The sequence below is a fragment of the Littorina saxatilis genome, linkage group LG1 (genome assembly GCF_037325665.1).
Source record: "Littorina saxatilis isolate snail1 linkage group LG1, US_GU_Lsax_2.0, whole genome shotgun sequence".
Lineage (NCBI taxonomy): Eukaryota > Metazoa > Mollusca > Gastropoda > Littorinimorpha > Littorinidae > Littorina > Littorina saxatilis.
The window spans coordinates 24653248-24670777 of NC_090245.1; the positions used below are offsets into that span (position 1 = coordinate 24653248).

The 17530-nt window shown below is 41.1% G+C and overlaps 1 protein-coding gene across 1 annotated transcript in view; it reads right to left on the minus strand.

Moving 5' to 3' along the window:
• Window positions 1-10159: 10159 nt before the first annotated feature.
• LOC138965264 (exosome complex exonuclease RRP44-like) overlaps window positions 10160-17530 on the minus strand; it is a 33384-nt gene continuing 26013 nt past the window's right edge. The window contains exons 17-23 of the mRNA XM_070337388.1: window positions 16453-16609; window positions 15388-15608; window positions 13789-13879; window positions 13217-13294; window positions 12415-12573; window positions 11920-12042; window positions 10160-10901 (exon numbers count right to left, since the gene is read on the minus strand). Of these exons, the coding sequence (XP_070193489.1) occupies window positions 10827-10901; window positions 11920-12042; window positions 12415-12573; window positions 13217-13294; window positions 13789-13879; window positions 15388-15608; window positions 16453-16609 (904 nt within the window). The 3' untranslated portion in view covers window positions 10160-10826. The remainder of the gene's footprint in view (window positions 10902-11919; window positions 12043-12414; window positions 12574-13216; window positions 13295-13788; window positions 13880-15387; window positions 15609-16452; window positions 16610-17530) is intronic.

Consider the following 17530-nt stretch of genomic DNA (forward strand, 5'->3'; position numbering starts at 1 on the left):
AGGACTGAAAGGGCGTCCGAGAGGAAGACAACTTGGTAGCAAGGGTCTGCGGAGTCCTGAACGAAGGAGGCGGCCTGCATGAGAGCTTCTGCTTCTGCTTTATAGTTTGTGCAGTGTTTGCCAGTGGCAACGCTGGATGTAGCTGTATGTCCCCCAGGGAACTGGATGAGAATGCCTGCACCTCCATTGAGCAAAAAGGTTGCATAAAACGTCAATTTATTTTACAGATAGAATTGTTTGTTAAAATCGTGATGTGTGTGTCGACACAGCTGTGGGCAGCCATAATCACAGCAATCCAGACGAGCCAGGGCAAGAAAGGTTGGTTGGTTGGTTGGTTGGTTGGTTGGTTGGTTATTTGTTATCGTCTCTTCAGCTGATATTGCTATTCGAGACCGATGCCAGCTTGTTTCTTTTCTCAGTTGGCCAAGCAAGGGGAGTCAACTTGTAACGAAGGTCAACACAATGGGTTACCCACTGCATTGTTCACGGACTTGAGCAATTTTTCCATTCCAAGTAATTATGTACCTGGATCATCTGGTGAAGTTGTAATCATACACCAAGACTCTTCAGGCAGAAGAAAAAACACTCCTGCATACCCAGCATGAATGATGAAGAGATGGTCGACTCTCTTCATGAAATTCAAAATATAAACTTTCAAGCAAACAAATTACAATTATGATCTTATATTATATAAACATTAAGTCAACTTATTATGCAAATTACATTAACAAGCATAATCACCTTCATGGAAATATAATTCAGTCAATACACTCGCAGAGTATAGTTGGACACCTTTCGAGCGAGTGCATTTGATCATATTACCTCCGGCCTCGCAAATACAGTTTAGCTAATCCCCCTTGAACAAATAAACGAATCACCTTCATCGAAAAACTACTTCTGTCTTAGTCTCCGGATTTACCGAGGTTGTATCCCGGCCAGAAGACAGCTTTGCCGTGGGCGGATTATTAGTCGCTCAACTCCAAATCTTTCAGGGTTACAATGGAACGTCTTTTTAAGACTGACCTATAGTTTTGAAGAAATCATTTGTTCACGAATCACGACATATTTAAGTTACTCCTTTTACAAATGAAGCAAAAACCAAGGGAACTAACTGAAATGCGCGTGTAACTCCTTAAAAATAGGGGTTCCACTGTATCGGCGACACATAAAGGCTAGGCTGGCGATAGGGCAGAGGATGACGTCAAAACAACAGAGAGGACAGATCTGTTGTTGAGGGCGCTGTCTGAATTCGGAAGCGGAGCGCCGCTGATTACAACTTCCTGATTTTGGCGGTTCCCTGACGTCTCCACTTTGAAGTCAGATTAACACAATAAGCTTCAAAGAAAATGGCCAGACATTCGCTGTGGAAGCTGTCTGAGATTTGTCTTTCCACACAAAAGGAGGGCCGGGTTGGATTCCCGAGTCTTTTTGTAGTCTCAGATGTAATTAAAAAAAAGACAAAAAAAGAAGAGCAATTAATTAAATACCCCTTTGAAATATTGAACAGAACCACTGTCCGGCCTCAGTGTCAAACTGAAATATTAGCCTGTTTCATACTCAGAGCCTCCCCCTGTCTTCACAAGCTTGGTAAACACTTAGAAATCTAACCCCAGAAAAATCCGTTCTGGACATTTGAATAGCGCCGGTGGTTCCTCTAAATTGAGCGGGTCATCTGTCGCACCTAACACTTTTTGTCTGGGACGAAAATGTGTTTTGGGATGATACCTTTAAAAAAAAAAAAAGGTCCTCACATTGCTTCCAAAGATATACCATAAGATTATGTGAACGTTAGAAATAATGTTACTGTAAAAGCGAGTGTACTAAAATGTCGTAAATAGGCAAAGAAGAGGGCCCCAAAGGGTTTAAAATCGTGATCGTGATTGGCGTTTTTTGACCTTTCTGTGACCGTGATTGCACGACATGGCCCCGACTCAGTGAAAGGAGCTGCCCAGAACCGGGTGCGTTGGCGAGGAGTTGTTGCGGCCCTATGCTCCACAGGGAGTCTACAGGAATAAGGGGGTGACCGTGATTGCCGAAATTTCCATTTCTGTGATCGTGATGGGACTTTGCCCGTGATCCGTGATGACAGAAAAAATCAAGTCTCGTGATCGTGATCGTCATTTGTTTTCGTGATCGTGATGGGCATTATTGCAAAGCATTTTATTTTCAACGTACATTTTTCACAGCTGTATCACTCTATGATCCTCTTTTCGTCAAGGTGTTTGTGATCGTGAAAACAAAAATCAAGGTAACTGTGATCGTGAAAGCTAAAATTTCCCTTCCCGTGATCGTGATGATACCCCCCCTTTGGGGCCCTCAAAGAAAGAACACTCTTCGTGAGGGTGGGTTGGGTAAGTTTCTCTTGAGTTACTTCCCTTGCTTGTGTACGTGATGAGGTTACTATAGGCCGTGGCGTCATAGAGGAAACTGGCCGTTTTTCGCCAGGCGGAGCTTGTTGTTTCCAACACCGGAGAGAAGCAGCACCCTGAAACCCATTCACTCACTTTGATTTAATTAAATATGTAGTATTCTTACATGTAGGGGAAGGGCCCCTAACATGGACCACTTTTTGTTTATTGATGATAACTAGCTTGTTTTCGTGCAAAGAAGTTTCATTTTGTGTTTGGTAGTCCTTCTTTCTTAGGTTAACCGTTAGGCCTAATTAGAGTAAAATAGCTTTGATACACATTCAGCAGAAATTAAATACAGAAAAATCACAAAGGGTCCATATTAGGAGCCCTTCCCCTACTAAACTTGTCACTGGTGCGTTTGCGAGCAAATCGTGCCGCACGAAGCACGCACACAAAGTCCCAAAAGGCGACCAGGGTGTCAGGTGACCACGTGATACAACTGGCCGCTGATGAGGCCCGAGTGGTCAGATAAGTTCTATGACGTATGCCCCTCCTTTCTGATTGCCTCCCCATCTTATCCTGTCAGTCTTGGGGAGACTCCAGTCTCATTTGCAAAGATATAGATATATATCTAATTATCTGCTGGGTGGGTGACAAATTAGACCGAGAGCCACCCCTCTCTCTCTCTCTCTCTCCCTTTCTCTCTCCCTCTCTCTCTCTCTCTCTCTCTCTCTCTCTCTCTCTCTCTCTCTCTCTCTCTCTCTCTCAACACCTCATACAAAATATTCTGAGTAGTAATGAGTTCAGACACCAGATCCGGAGGCTGATAAATCTGGGATCCCTTCATGTTCGTTTTTAGCAAGAGGAGAGTGGTAAAAAAAAAAAAAGTCGCGTGAAGCGATATAAAAACATTTAGTCAAGATCAACACCACAAATCAATCATCGCCGAGACTACATTCAGATAGGCTCGGCTAATCATACTGAAGACCGAGACGGGTCACGCTCGCGAAGCACGCGTCCGTAGTAGTAGGCTTACTTACTGAACCTACGTAGTATTTTCTTTCATTCTGAGCACATTTGTAGAGTAAACATGACACATCTATATATTTTTGAATTCAGGAGAAGATGAGGAATACAATGAAATCAATTTAAAATCTGTTTGCAAAAATGTGATTATAATGAGAACTTTAATGAGCAAACTCATTAATTAATTTTTAAGCCTCCAAGCTGAAATGCAATACCAAAGTCCGGGCTTCGTCGAAGATTACTTGACCAAAATTTCAACTAATTTGGTTGAAAAATGAGAGCGTGACAGTGCTGCCTCAACTTTTACAAAAAGCCGGATATGACGTCATCAAAGACATTTATAACAAAAATGAAAAATACGTCTGGGGATATCATACCCAGGAACTCTCATTCATGTAAAGTTTCATGAAGATCGGTCCAGTAGTTTCTCTGAATCTCTCTATACACACACACACACACATACACACACACACACACACACACACACACCACGACCCTCATCTCGATTCCCCGTCTATGTTAAAACATTTAGTCAAAACTTGACTAAATGTAAAAAGACCGTCCATAAAAAAATATGTGACACACTTACTGTCCGAATTGTCCGAGTATATTACATTGGTAAATTGGCTGTGCCATTGTTCCTACACATATTGCCAAGGAAGTAACCTTTGCGCGCGGACTGCTATCTTTGTGTCCTTTTTAACCACCTCCGATCCGCTGTCTAGTTTTCTAGAGCAAATAATACCAGATGGACGAATCTCTCAATTCTAGGAAAGAAGGAGCGATGTGGGTACTTTTATCAACTACGAAGTTTTATGTTAGCTTATTTTCAATACATTTTGGAAAAAATACTGCTTTTATGAGAACCTATTAATGGCCTTGTCTAGACACAGCAAAATTCCAGTGAAAGCTACACGTTCAAAACGATGAAACTCTCTTTTCAGAGCCACATACGGTCGGTCATGGCAAATCGTTTAGTCCAAAACTGACTTGATGCTACTGACACACTTTCGTAGGTGTTGTCAGATGATATACGACTTTAGTACATTCTTTGACTGCAAAACATGTTCCTTGTATGGCAACGCGTCATTTTTAATTTCCTCCCGACTTTCTTTATTTCGTGGGGTACTCGACCACCGTACATGCCCAACTAAACAAAGAAAGTCTCTAAGGATTCCCAAAGTGTGTTAAAAAAATAGAACATTGTGTAATCTCCATGTCTTGGAAAAATTATGTCTGTCTATTTTCAGTCTGTATTGTACGAACTGTCCCGGATGTTGTTTACAGTATACACACCAATACATTCAAAATGCCATGCCTTCGGACGTAAATGGCAGACACTGCCCGCATTTACTATCTTGAATTGTGGGTACGTCACGCACTGGCGCACCCAATTGTGTACGGACGGACGCACGCACGCAAACACACACACACACGCACGCACGCACGCACGCATGCACGCACGCACGCACGCACGCACGCATTTGTAGAGCTTAAAACACACAGCTAATATTACATTAGTGAATGAATAAATAAAATTAAAATAAATAAATGCAATCATTGACACCACACCCCGGTCAATGCCGAAAGGGGTTGGGTTGGGAGGAGGGGAAGAGGGAACAACGATCGAGAGAGAGAGACGGAGTCGGAGATCAGTGGGCCAGAGAGACATACGAGACCAAGACAGAACAAGTCGCGTAAGGCGAAAATACAATATTTAGTCAAGTAGCTGTCGAACTCACAGAATGAAACTGAACGCAATGCCATTTTTCAGCAAGACCGTATACTCGTAACATCGTCAGTCCACCGCTCATGGCAAAGGCAGTGAAATTGACAAGAAGAGCGGGGTAGTAGTTGCGCTAAGAAGGATAGCACGCTTTTCTCTACCTCTCTTTGTTTTAACTTTCTGAGCGTGTTTTTAATCCAAACATATCATATCTATATGTTTTTGGAATCAGGAACCGACAAGGAATAAGATGAAAGTGTTTTTAAATTGATTTGGACAATTTAATTTTGATAATAATTTTTATATATTTAATTTTCAGAGCTTGTTTTTAATCCGAATATAACATATTTATATGTTTTTGGAATCAGCAAATGATGGAGAATAAGATAAACGTAAATTTGGATCGTTTTATAAATTTTTATTTTTTTTTACAATTTTCAGATTTTTAATGACCAAAGTCATTAATTAATTTTTAAGCCACCAAGCTGAAATGCAATACCGAAGTTCGCGCTTCGTCGAAGATTACTTGACCAAAATTTAAACCAATTTGGTTGAAAAATGAGGGCGTGACAGTGCCGCCTCAACTTTCACGAAAAGCCGGATATGACGTCATCAAAGACATTTATCAAAAAAATGAAAAAAACGTTCGGGGATTTCATACCCAGGAACTCTCATGTCAAATTTCATAAAGATCGGTCCAGTGGTTTAGTCTGAATCGCTCTACACACACACACACACACACACACACACACACAGACACACACACACACACACACACACACACACACACACACACACACACGCACATACACCACGACCCTCGTTTCGATTCCCCCTCGATGTTAAAATATTTAGTCAAAACTTGACTAAATATAAAAACACTGACACAAACAGAAAGGATTGATTCTATTATCAAATACATCCACAGTACTCCCTCGGTAAATCATGATCAAATTGGGTCACCCCTGTCTATTTCCCGCACAAGTAAAGAGCGTTTCCCAATTAGGTCGCACTGTACGAATCATAAACAAACTAATAAAACTAATAAAAGATTGTTTCTCGATTTTGGGGCAGCCTGGTGGAGATATAATGAAGATGTATACGACGCGGGTGGATTTGTCGACCAATAGACCAAGATACTGCCGCTACTCCTTTCGTTCTGTGTTGTTTCGTTTTGAGAGATAAAAACAAATTATGGTATTCCATTTAAAAAAAAAATTCTTAAATAGATATATGATGTGTACTCCGAAAATGTGCTCATAATTCAAGAATTCCCTTCAGACTTGAACAAAGACCAAAGGCCAAAGACCTTAGATGATCTAAGGTCTTTGCTAAGATCACACTTCCCTTCACGAATAGATTGAATCACGTCAATGACCGTTTTGCAAAAGCACGTTTTTATAGTTAGTCAAGTTTTGACTAAATATTTTAACGTAGAGGGGGGAATCGAGACGAGGGTCGTGGTGTATGTGTGTGTGTGTGTGTGTCTGTCTGTCTGTCTGTCTGTGTGTGTGTGTAGAGCGATTCAGACTAAACTACTGGACCGATCTTTATGAAATTTGACATGAGAGTTCCTGGGTATGAAATTCCCATACGTTTTTTTTCATTTTTTTGATAAATGTCTTTGATGACGTCATATCCGGCTTTTCGTGAAAGTTGAGGCGGCACTGTCACGCTCTCATTTTTCAACCAAATTGGTTGAAATTTTGGTCAAGTAATCTTCGACGAAGGCCGGGGTTTGGTATTGCATTTCAGCTTGGTGGTTTAAAAACTAATGAGTGAGTTTGGTCATTAAAAATCTGAAAATTGTAAAAAAAAATATTTTTTTTATAAAACGATCCAAATTTACGTACATCTTATTCTTTATCATTTTCTGATTCCAAAAATATATAAATATGTTATATTTGGATTAAAAACAAGCTCTGAAAATTAAAAATATAAAAATTATTATCAAAATTAAATTGTCCAAATCAATTTAAAAACACCTTCATCTTATTCCTTGTCGGTTCCTGATTCCAAAAACATATAGATATGATATGTTTGGATTAAAAACACGCTCAGAAAGTTAAAACGAAGAGAGGTACAGAAAAGCGTGCTATCCTTCTCAGCGCAAGTACTACCCCGCTCTTCTTGTCAATTTCACTGCCTTTGCCGTGCGCGGTGGACTGACGATGCTACGAGTATACGGTCTTGCTACGTTGCGTTGCGTTCAGTTTCATTCTGTGAGTTCGACAGCTACTTGACTAAATGTTGTATTTTCGCCTTACGCGACTTGTTTTTATGTCTTTTGATTTTTTCATACAGTGACCGACGTAAAAGCCTATTTTGGGCACCAGCCAGGGTCTTTATGCGTTTTAGAAGAAGGTTGTCGAACTTTTTTTTACTCTGACACTAAAGCCTAGCTGTGAAATATATCGGGCAATGCTAGTTTTGTGAGACGTTCTTTTTTAAATACTTTGGAACAGTGAGAATCATAGATGCGGACGCCATGAAAAAATCTTGCTTCGGAGCCTGGTGAGGTTGAAAAGAAAGCTGCGATTGCCTTATTTTTGTCGTTAAAATACTACGGTCATGCTGAAGTTGAGCGGCCTTTCAGTTCAACAAATAGCGATTTCAAACCGACAAAAGTTGTAAATTTTCATTCGGAATGTTTTTTTGTCTGAAAGGCTGACATTGTTAAGCGCCATCGTAATGTGTTTATAGGATGGAAAAGGCATGTGTGTGTGTGTGTGTGTGTGTGTGTGTGTGTGTGAGCTATAAATGGTGTTGTGAACAAAGTGACTGTGATCTTGATTACGTCAGATGTTTTAATGTTTGGATTGTTCATGTATCTAGCACCAAATCCAAAGATATTCCACTGAAATGCTAGCAGTAGAATATCTTTGGAAATGTCTATGCTATTGTGACAGGGGAGGCTACCGCTCCTTTCACAGCAGACTCTGCACCCGAGTTGTTGGCCTTTAAAAGTCAACACCAGTGGATTGTAGAATTCTGTTTGTGATGGGGTCTGGTGGTTTTCGATTGTCTGTATGTTCATGGAAACCTTCGGGTTTGCATAACAGTTTTTATAGGGCTAAGAAATTAGCCCTAACATTTTCAATTTTGTTTGATTGCACTTCGCTTCCCGAGGTGATCGTAGTGTTTCGGCACACGGTTACATCTTTTGAAGCATGGGAGCGCGCGCTTACCCCATGCCTGAGTTATCTTTCTTATTCTTGTCGTTATTATTCAACTCGATGAAGATGTGTCTTCATGGCGATGAACATACTTAATAATAACTATTATTTTGCAGTTGCGGTTCATGCAGTTGGTTAATTTATGTAGAGCATTTTCCTATGCAAGGCTTAGGCCTAAGGGAAGATGTTGGTTACTTCCCTTGACATTAGCTGTTGTGGAGTTGTTTAACTCACTGTGGATTCTCTTTCAGAGAATGCTGTGTCTGCAGGATTTTGGCTAAATTGTTACTTGTCTATATTTGTCATGATTATTTTGACAAATGATACATTCATTGGTTTATGCTTTGTATTATGTCATGTGTGACTTAGAAGGCATGTTGTTTATAATTGTATTTTCTTTTCTTTTTAGTGCCTTCTTCTTTACACTGCTTTCTGGTTGCTACCAGAATAAGAATAATCCTTTTTTCCCTGCTTTCTGGCAAATATTGTTTCTGGTTTGCACCAGAAAGACATATATTGTTTTTGGGTCATTTATATACACATATTGTTTTTGGGTCATTTATATACACATATTGTTTTTGGGTCATTTATATACACATATTGTTTCTGGTTGCTACCAGAATAATATTGCCTTTTTAATTATACTGCTTTCTGGTTTGCACCAGAAATACATATTGTTTCTGGTTTTAAACTAAATACATATTTTCTGGTTCTGTTATTGTTTCTAGCTGATTCTGGTACTGGTAGATATCAGAATTCATAATTGGTATTTCTGGTTATATGTAAGCATTGCTATTTCCTATATTAGAGTTCTGTTATTGTTTCTAATCTATAACTTATAGCATTGTTTCTAGTTGCTACCAAATTTAGCTAAACTGTTTGGAATATTTATTATTTAGATAAGCTAAGTGGTTATTTTTAGTTAAATTTACTTCAATAGAAGATAGGTTAAAGCAACCTCTGTCTTTGGTGTCTTGATTGTATGCTCCTCTGCATATCCTTTCCTTCCACCCGACCTTCCCACATCTGGCGCTTGCGAGCAGGGATGGGACTCGGCATGATATGTTCAGGTAATGGCATAATATGACCACTGAACATTTTCGTGCTGTTCCCATTCTGCGAACTTGGGATGGACAGTGGTCCCCCGGTTCGGAACTTCGGTACGCAGTTCATTCAAACGGGGGCGATACGCGATTGTGACAGGGGAGGCTACCGCTCCTTTCACAGCAGACTCTGCACCCGAGTTGTTGGCCTTTAAAAGTCAACACCAGTGGATTGTAGAATTCTGTTTGTGATGGGGTCTGGTGGTTTCCGATTGTCTGTATGTTCATGGAAACCTTCGGGTTTGCATAACAGTTTTTATAGGGCTAAGAAATTAGCCCGAACATTTTCAATCCTGTTTGATTGCACTTCGCTTCCCGAGGTGATTGTAGTGTTTCGGCACACGGTTACACTAGCATTAGAATATCTTTGTTCAAGCCAGTTTTATGTGCTATTAACTTGTATCCTATGGACAATAAATAACGTTATGCCATACATAACTGTTAACGTTACTATCAGTTGCGGCAGTGCTGTGTTGAACTGTGCTTGCGTGTGTGTGTGTTTGTGCATCGAAGGAGAAGTGAAGGAAAAACAACATTCTTGAAAAATCAAATGCGTTTTGTTGTTAATTATCTCCCTTCAGAAGATCTCGGATCATTGCAGCCAGTGTGCACAATATATTATTATTGCTTCCAGCTCATACACTGTTACCCTCTTTCTGTCTCTGTTTATCATGCATACACACACACAAAATATGCACACAAATACATGTACACACAATTCACACACACACACATACAAATTATGTACACACAAACATACACTTCAACAACAACTGCTTCGACCTGCATATTTTTAATTTGAGTTAAACGGCACAAGTCAAACCAACATAAAACTGCACAATCATGGTACTGTATTGGGCATTATATTCCATCTTGTCATTATTCATCAATCTTTAGCAAATCATAACTCACTGCTGTTTACATTGCACAGAAAGCTAGTGACCAATCCCCCCCCCCCCCCTCCCCTCCGCTTCACAACAACCCCTCATGGTTGGAATACTTGTACAGAGGTCCGTCAATGTTAAGGCCTACAAACAGCTGAGAAATGTAGGTCTTCAATGAAGAGTCAAATCTAAATACTTTATAAGGAGGAATTCTGGGGTGAAAATAAGATCTCTATTGGGGAAAAAACCTTGTATTGGAGATTCCTGAAACAGAGGTTCCACTGTTCTATCATAAGAGTGTATCATATCCAGTTGAATCAGTCTCTCCATTGCACATTGTGTGGGAGAGAAGATGCAACTCCTCCGTCTAATCATGCGTTGCAAGATGTCAGCACCAAAGGGGAAGTCATTGGGATGGATTCTTTCCTCACTTTTTCCTCATTTCAGTGCATGGTTGACATTTTAGTCAAGAAATAGATTTTTTTTAATTACAACTTCTTTTCAGGATGAAAGTTTGTCAATGATCTTGATGTTACTGCTGCCGCTGCTGTTGCTGTTCTTCATTTTTTTCTCTTTTTTGTAGGAGGCTCCGTCGTCTGTTTATATGCCGCAGGGGGCACACTGAATCCTGGTACCTGTGTGTATAATTCAACAATTAGTTCCATTTTAATTTGCATTGTGTACAGATTTGTTTACTTGTGTTTGTATTTTGTATTTAATAGTCTTGTTTGAGAACGACTATAAGATTTGCGCCATAAAAATATCCTTAGTATTATTATACAAGCAGAAACTTATACCTTCCATACAACCCAAATTGCACTTCTAACTGTACCAGCAGTGGCTTAGCTATTCTAAAAGCTCGAGAAATCATTCTACAAGCCACTCACTCAAGAAAAAGTTTCATTTGTCTATTCATTCAAATTTGATCTGATGAAAATGTTTCCCAACAACAGCAGAACACCCCGGTCAAGACCTCTACAATTCTGAGAAAATCTGGTCTTAAAAAGGAAAGAGTCTGAAAATGACAGCTGAAAACAATGGGTCTTAGAAGGGGCAAAGTCTAAAAACTTTCTTTCTTTGGTGTTTAACGTCGTTTTCAACCACGAAGGTTATATCGCGACGGGGAAAGGGGTGAGATGGGATAGAGCCACTTGTCAAATGTTTCTTGTTCACAAAAGCACTAATCAAAAATTTGCTCCAGGGGCTTGCAACGTAGTACAATATATGACCTTACTGGGAGAATGCAAGTTTCCAGTACAAAGGACTTAACATTTCTTACATACTGCTTGACTAAAATCTTTACAAAAATTGACTATATTCTATACAAGAAACACTCAACAAGGGTAAAAGGAGAAACAGAATCTGTTTGTCGCCTCTTACGACATGCTGGGGAGCATCGGGTAAATTCTTCCCCCTAACCCGCGGGGAGAACTTGGACATACAGTGGAACCCCCCTTTGAAGACTCCCTCCATCTCAAGACCCTGTTTTCTCAGACTTTCTGTTCAAAACCTCTGTAAATGTACCCCCAATTAAACACTCCCTCCTTTTTTAGACCTAATTTGTTCAGATTTTTGTAGCTCTTAAAAGGGGGGTTGCACTGTATTTCAGAAGACTCTACAAAAAATACAGAAACACTGTTGTGTGAGACTCACCACTGGTTTGACAAGTTTGACCGACAGCTTCATATTCTGGACGTTAGACCGGTCAATGAACAGCTGGATAGTCACTGGGTCAAACACGTGGAACACCACGTCACCTGCTGTCTGGGTGTTCTCCTGCACACAAAATGTTCTCAATCAGTTGGAATTTATTGCTTTGTATGTGACTTACCTTTGACAATCAATCTACTTCCCAAAATAAAGAAACAGACAAAAGACAGACAGACAGTCAGACAGTCAGACAGACAGACAGACAGACAGACAAATACACACACACACATGTACACACACACGCAAACAAAAAGTTTACAAGCACACAAAACACTTTTTTTTCTTATAAAAGATCATGACTTGCAAATAATACAATGCCAAAGACTTTAACAAATAACTCAAGCATTTTCTAAAGCCCTTAAACAAAACATCATCTTTCCTACCCCTAATCTGTTACTAATACTAACCCTAACACTATACCACTAACAAAATCTTTACCTCTTCATCGTAGGTGAAGAGGCTGGCTGCGCCTTTCTCCGGTGCGTTGAGAAAGAGCGTTCCCTCAAGGCCGTACTTAGGGATCAGTACCTGTAGAGCGTTCTTCCTGACAAATAGCACGTAGCCCTCTTCATCCTGAACACGCTCCTTGAAGAACAGCTGCAAGACAAGACATTGTTCCAGTGTAACAACAACAGGAAAGAAGATGCCTGCACAAGAGACTTTAACATTGACTAGGAATATACAAAGACTCTGTTGTTCAATTCTAAGCAAAAGCAATCCAATCTAACCAAATCATATCTAGTCATGTCTTGTCCTCTCCTATCTTATCCAATCAGATACAACCAAATCCCATCTAGTCTCGTCTTTTCTGCTCTCATCTTTTTTCACAGTGCATGCTCTGTAAACTAGAAACATAAGAAGCAACAGGGTTTGATTTACTTACACGCCATTCTTCAATGAGTCAAAGGGCGTATAGAGATTATAATTTATATACCCCTGCACCACACTTGTTTCAGATATAACACACACAGACATACCAATTGTTAACATGATACAATAGTAAATTATAAGCTCAGATGGCATCAGATTGCACCATTTAGCTTCCTTGGAACTAAAGGCGGGGGGGGGGGGGGGGGGGGGGGGGGGGGGGGGGGGGGGGGGGCATTCCCCAGGAACACCTACTTGGTGCTTAACGACTTGGAGTATGTCTCTTCAGAATTTGGTTGAGGGGATCATATGCCCCATAGTCTTTTCCTCCCAAGCTAAATAAACCCTGCAGCAAATGCAAGCTGATATCTACCTGTGTGTGCAGGTTGACAGATGCTCGTCCAGCGTACTGTGCCATCTTGTGACGATAGTTCAGGTTGTTGCACACCATCTGCAAAGGAGTATGCACCGGGTATAGAGTTTACTTATTGCAATCACATTCTTCTTCACTGCTGTTCATGGAATTCAAGCTGTGATGCTGCACTTATACATTCACCGACATCCAAAAACATTGTGAATGTCTTGTTTTGACAAATTAAACATTCCAATAACGAGCGTTTCTTGTTTATCAATTCTACATTCACTGACAGACACGTGATTTGTAAACACACATGCACACATTCAAAGGTGCTTCATCTTATTCTTGATCATGGAACTTTAGTCAGTATTACTAGCCATAAACTACTACATGTGACACTTCCGTATTGACCACTACAAAAGGCAGAAGATACCCAACGCACACATGCATGCATGCACATCCGCATACACACACACACAGACATATACACACACACACACACACACACACACCTGCATACACTTACACACACACACACAAACACATGCACACACACACACATGCACACACAGGCTCCCTTCACACACCTGCGTTTTCTGTTTATCCAGCAGCTCTGGGTAAGTAGCATCAGCACCAATCGAAGCTGCCAGGAGTCTGTGTACGATGATGTCAGAGAACCTGAAAACACAGGAACATGTCAGAACAACACTTCAGTCTGCACAATATATTCCCTGCATGGTCTTCTTTAGAGGGGAAAAGGGAGCCACTCTGGTTTATCCAAGCAAATGCTAACACATATGTGACAAGCGGTAAGCTATTTCTGATGCTTTTTTTTCTACTGCTGATTCAGGTATTTCAGTAGTGGTTTCCTTCGTTTCATGTTTTGCTACAGTGGAACCCCCCTTTTAAAATCTCCCAATTTAATACTACCTTCCTTTTAAAATCTCCCAATTTAATACTACCTTCCTTTTAAAATCTCCCAATTTAATACTACCTTCCTTTTAAAATCTCCCAATTTAATACTACCTTCCTTTTAAAATCTCCCAATTTAATACTACCTTCCTTTTAAAATCTCCCAATTTAATACTACCTTCCTTTTAAAATCATCTTTTCTCAGACTTTCTGTTCATAGCCTCTGTAAATTTACCCCCATTTTAAGACTCCCTCCTCTATAATGTAAGACCTGATTTGTTTTGATTTTTCGAGGTCTTATAAGGGGGGTTCCACTGTATTGCTCTTTAGTCTGTCTCCTGGACAAACATAATCAATCAATATGAGGCTTATATCGCGCGTATTCCGTGGGTACAGTTCTTCTTCTTCTTCTTCTGCGTTCGATGTGTGGGTACAGTTCTAAACGCAGGGATTTTTTTTATGCAATTTATATCGCGCACATATTCAAGGCGCAGGGATTTATTTATGCCGTGTGAGATGGAATTTTTTTACACAATACATCACACATTCACATCGGCCAGCAGATTTTGGCGCATATCCTACTTTTCACGGCCTATTATTCCAAGTCACACGGGTATTTTGGTGGACATTTTTATCTATGCCTATACAATTTTGCCAGGAAAGACCCTTTTGCCAATCGTGGGATCTTTAACGTGCACACCCCAATGTAGTGTACACTAAGGGACCTCGGTTTTTTGTCTCATCCGAAAGACTAGCACTTGAACCCACCACCTAGGTTAGGAAAGGGGGGAGAAAATTGCTAACGCCCTGACCCAGGGTCGAACTCGCAACCTCTCGCTTCCACCCATAATGACAGCAGCAGCAATGTGTACCCAAAACCGACCCTCCCAGTAAAATATCCCTCTTAGTTCAGCAGAAGATGACTCTCACTGTCTGATAGGGGAGGTTAAATGTGTACCCAAAACCGACCATCCCAGTAAATTATCTCTCTTAGTTCAGCAGAAGAAGAGCCTCACCGTCTGATGGGGGAGGTGAAATGTGTACCCAAAACCGACCATCCCAGTAAAATATCCCACTTAGCACAGCAGAAGATGAGCCTCACCATCTGTTGGGGGAGGTGAAATGTGTACCCAAAACCGACCATCCCAGTAAAATATCCCTCTTAGGTCAGCAGAAGATGACTCTCACTGTCTGATAGGGGAGGTGAAATGTGTACCCAAAACCGACCATCCCAGTAAAATATCCCACTTAGCACAGCAGAAGATGAGCCTCACCGTCTGATGGGGGAGGTGTAGTGTGTGTAGATGGGTGCGGCCAGACCGTAGTGTACAAACTCGTCCTCAGGCAGCATACCGCTGCAGAAGTAGACGGCCTGCATCATGCATCGCGTGGTCATGATGCGCAGCATGGTGTTGAAGAACGGGTTGCCGGGGAACTGGGCTTTGTCCAGGCTGTCCGACAGAGCCTTGCCTGATGAAACATCCACTGTCAACCCCTGTTCAAATAAAGACACATACTCAAAAATAATGTAATACATGTGGCACAACAGGAATTTCCACTCAAAGCCTGCATTGTCTGGTATTCATACACTTCATCATACAGACATGCAACGAATGAAAATGATCAATTGTGCTACAATGGCAAACTCCAATTTCCACTCAAAGTCTGCACTTTCTGGTATTTACACATTATACCATGCAATGAAAGAAAGTTATCAAATGTGCTACAATGGCTAAATATTTCCACCAAGCCATCTACCAGTTTCATCTGAAAACAACCACCTTTAGGGACTTCCTTAATTGAGCCCGAAGTTGACTTCGCACTTAAAGCCAAGGCTGCAAGCAACGAGCTTCATGGAAGTAGACTTTGCAAAAGTAAACTTACTCTAATTCATATTAGGCTTTAACAATAGGTTTCAAAAGGCAAGTTTTCAGGACTGTCAAAAGTGAGAACACAACCCATGTGTAAACCCAGACTGACAATCGACACCAAGTAACGAGACTAACACTGTTCTACACGGACCATAAACACACTTCAAAGTCAGCCTACACACAGTTCAGTGCAGCAAGACATTACTTTATCATGAGGCCCGCTGATGGCAGCGTTGGGTGAGGAGAGTGTGTGTCAAAATCTGAGGTGACCAAAAGAGGGTGGAAGGAGGACGGGAACATGAACACTTCCCAAACAAATCACAGTGACAACCCCTCCCCCCCCCCCCCCCCCCCCCGCTCCCCCCTGTTAAGACCTCCAAAATTCTGTGTAAATCAGGTCTTAAAAAGGAGGAAGTCTATAATTGGGGGATCTCTAAGGGGGGTTCCACTGTACCACAAACCACTGACCTTTGACTTGGCGGCCTTGATGAGGGGGTCAAAGTTGGATGGAGGTGGTGAGGGATGGCGTCTGAGGCAGGCACAGTGAGGAAACTCGTCCTTGATTTTCTGCGCCACTGTCACATTGGCCAGCAACATGAACTCTTCCACCATGGAGTTGGTCTCTCTGCAACACAGTCACTGAACACTTACACATGAGACGAGGCCACTTACGTACTTGGCTGTCTAATCGGAGGTGGTTGACTGCACAAAACATTTCTAATTCTTCTCATTGTAATGAGCGCTTCTGGGGTGATAACGCAAGACAACTCCTGTGATCTTGCCGCGGGGTGGCGCCAGTTACCAGCCGAAAGAAAGAAGGGGCATAACCTCACCAGAACCGACCATTGTCTGTTTACCAAACCGATATGCTATGTGGGACCAATGCAAGTTTTTTTTGTTCCTTTCTCGTGTGATCTTGCCGCGAGGTAGCGCCAGTTACCAGCCGAAAGAAAGAGGGGGCATAACCTCACCAGAACCGCCCATTACAGTGGACTCTCCCTCCCTCCCCCCCTCCTCCTCTCCCCCCCCCCCCCCCCCCCCCCCCCCCCCCGCGTTGTAAGAACTCTAAAAAAATCTGAGAAAATCGGGTCTTATAAAAGAGGGGGTCTTAAATTGGGGGTACTTTTACAGAGGTTAAGAACAGAAAGTCTAAGAAAACAAGGTCTTAAAAAGGAGCGAGTCTTAAATTGGGGGTCTTAACTGTATACATAATGATTGTAAGGCCAAAAAAAAAAAATTGTCTGTTTAGGGTAACATGACCAAAAAAAGTAGGGTCGGTAGGTAGGTAATTTTTTTTGTTTTTTTGTTTTTTTTGTTTTTTTTCTGTTTGTTGTGTAAATTATGCTATGTTGGCTGAACATTCACTTCTTATATTTGATGAATACATGTTTCAAAACTAACGTATAAATAAAACAGAGAGAAAGGGAGAGAAAGAAACGCCAAATGTCTCTTTTTAGCATTTTTACCTCTTTTTTTTTTTTTTTTTTTTTGAAATCAAAAAAAAGTTTTTGGGTCGGCGCCAAATCGATAGGGTCGGTCGGGTTAC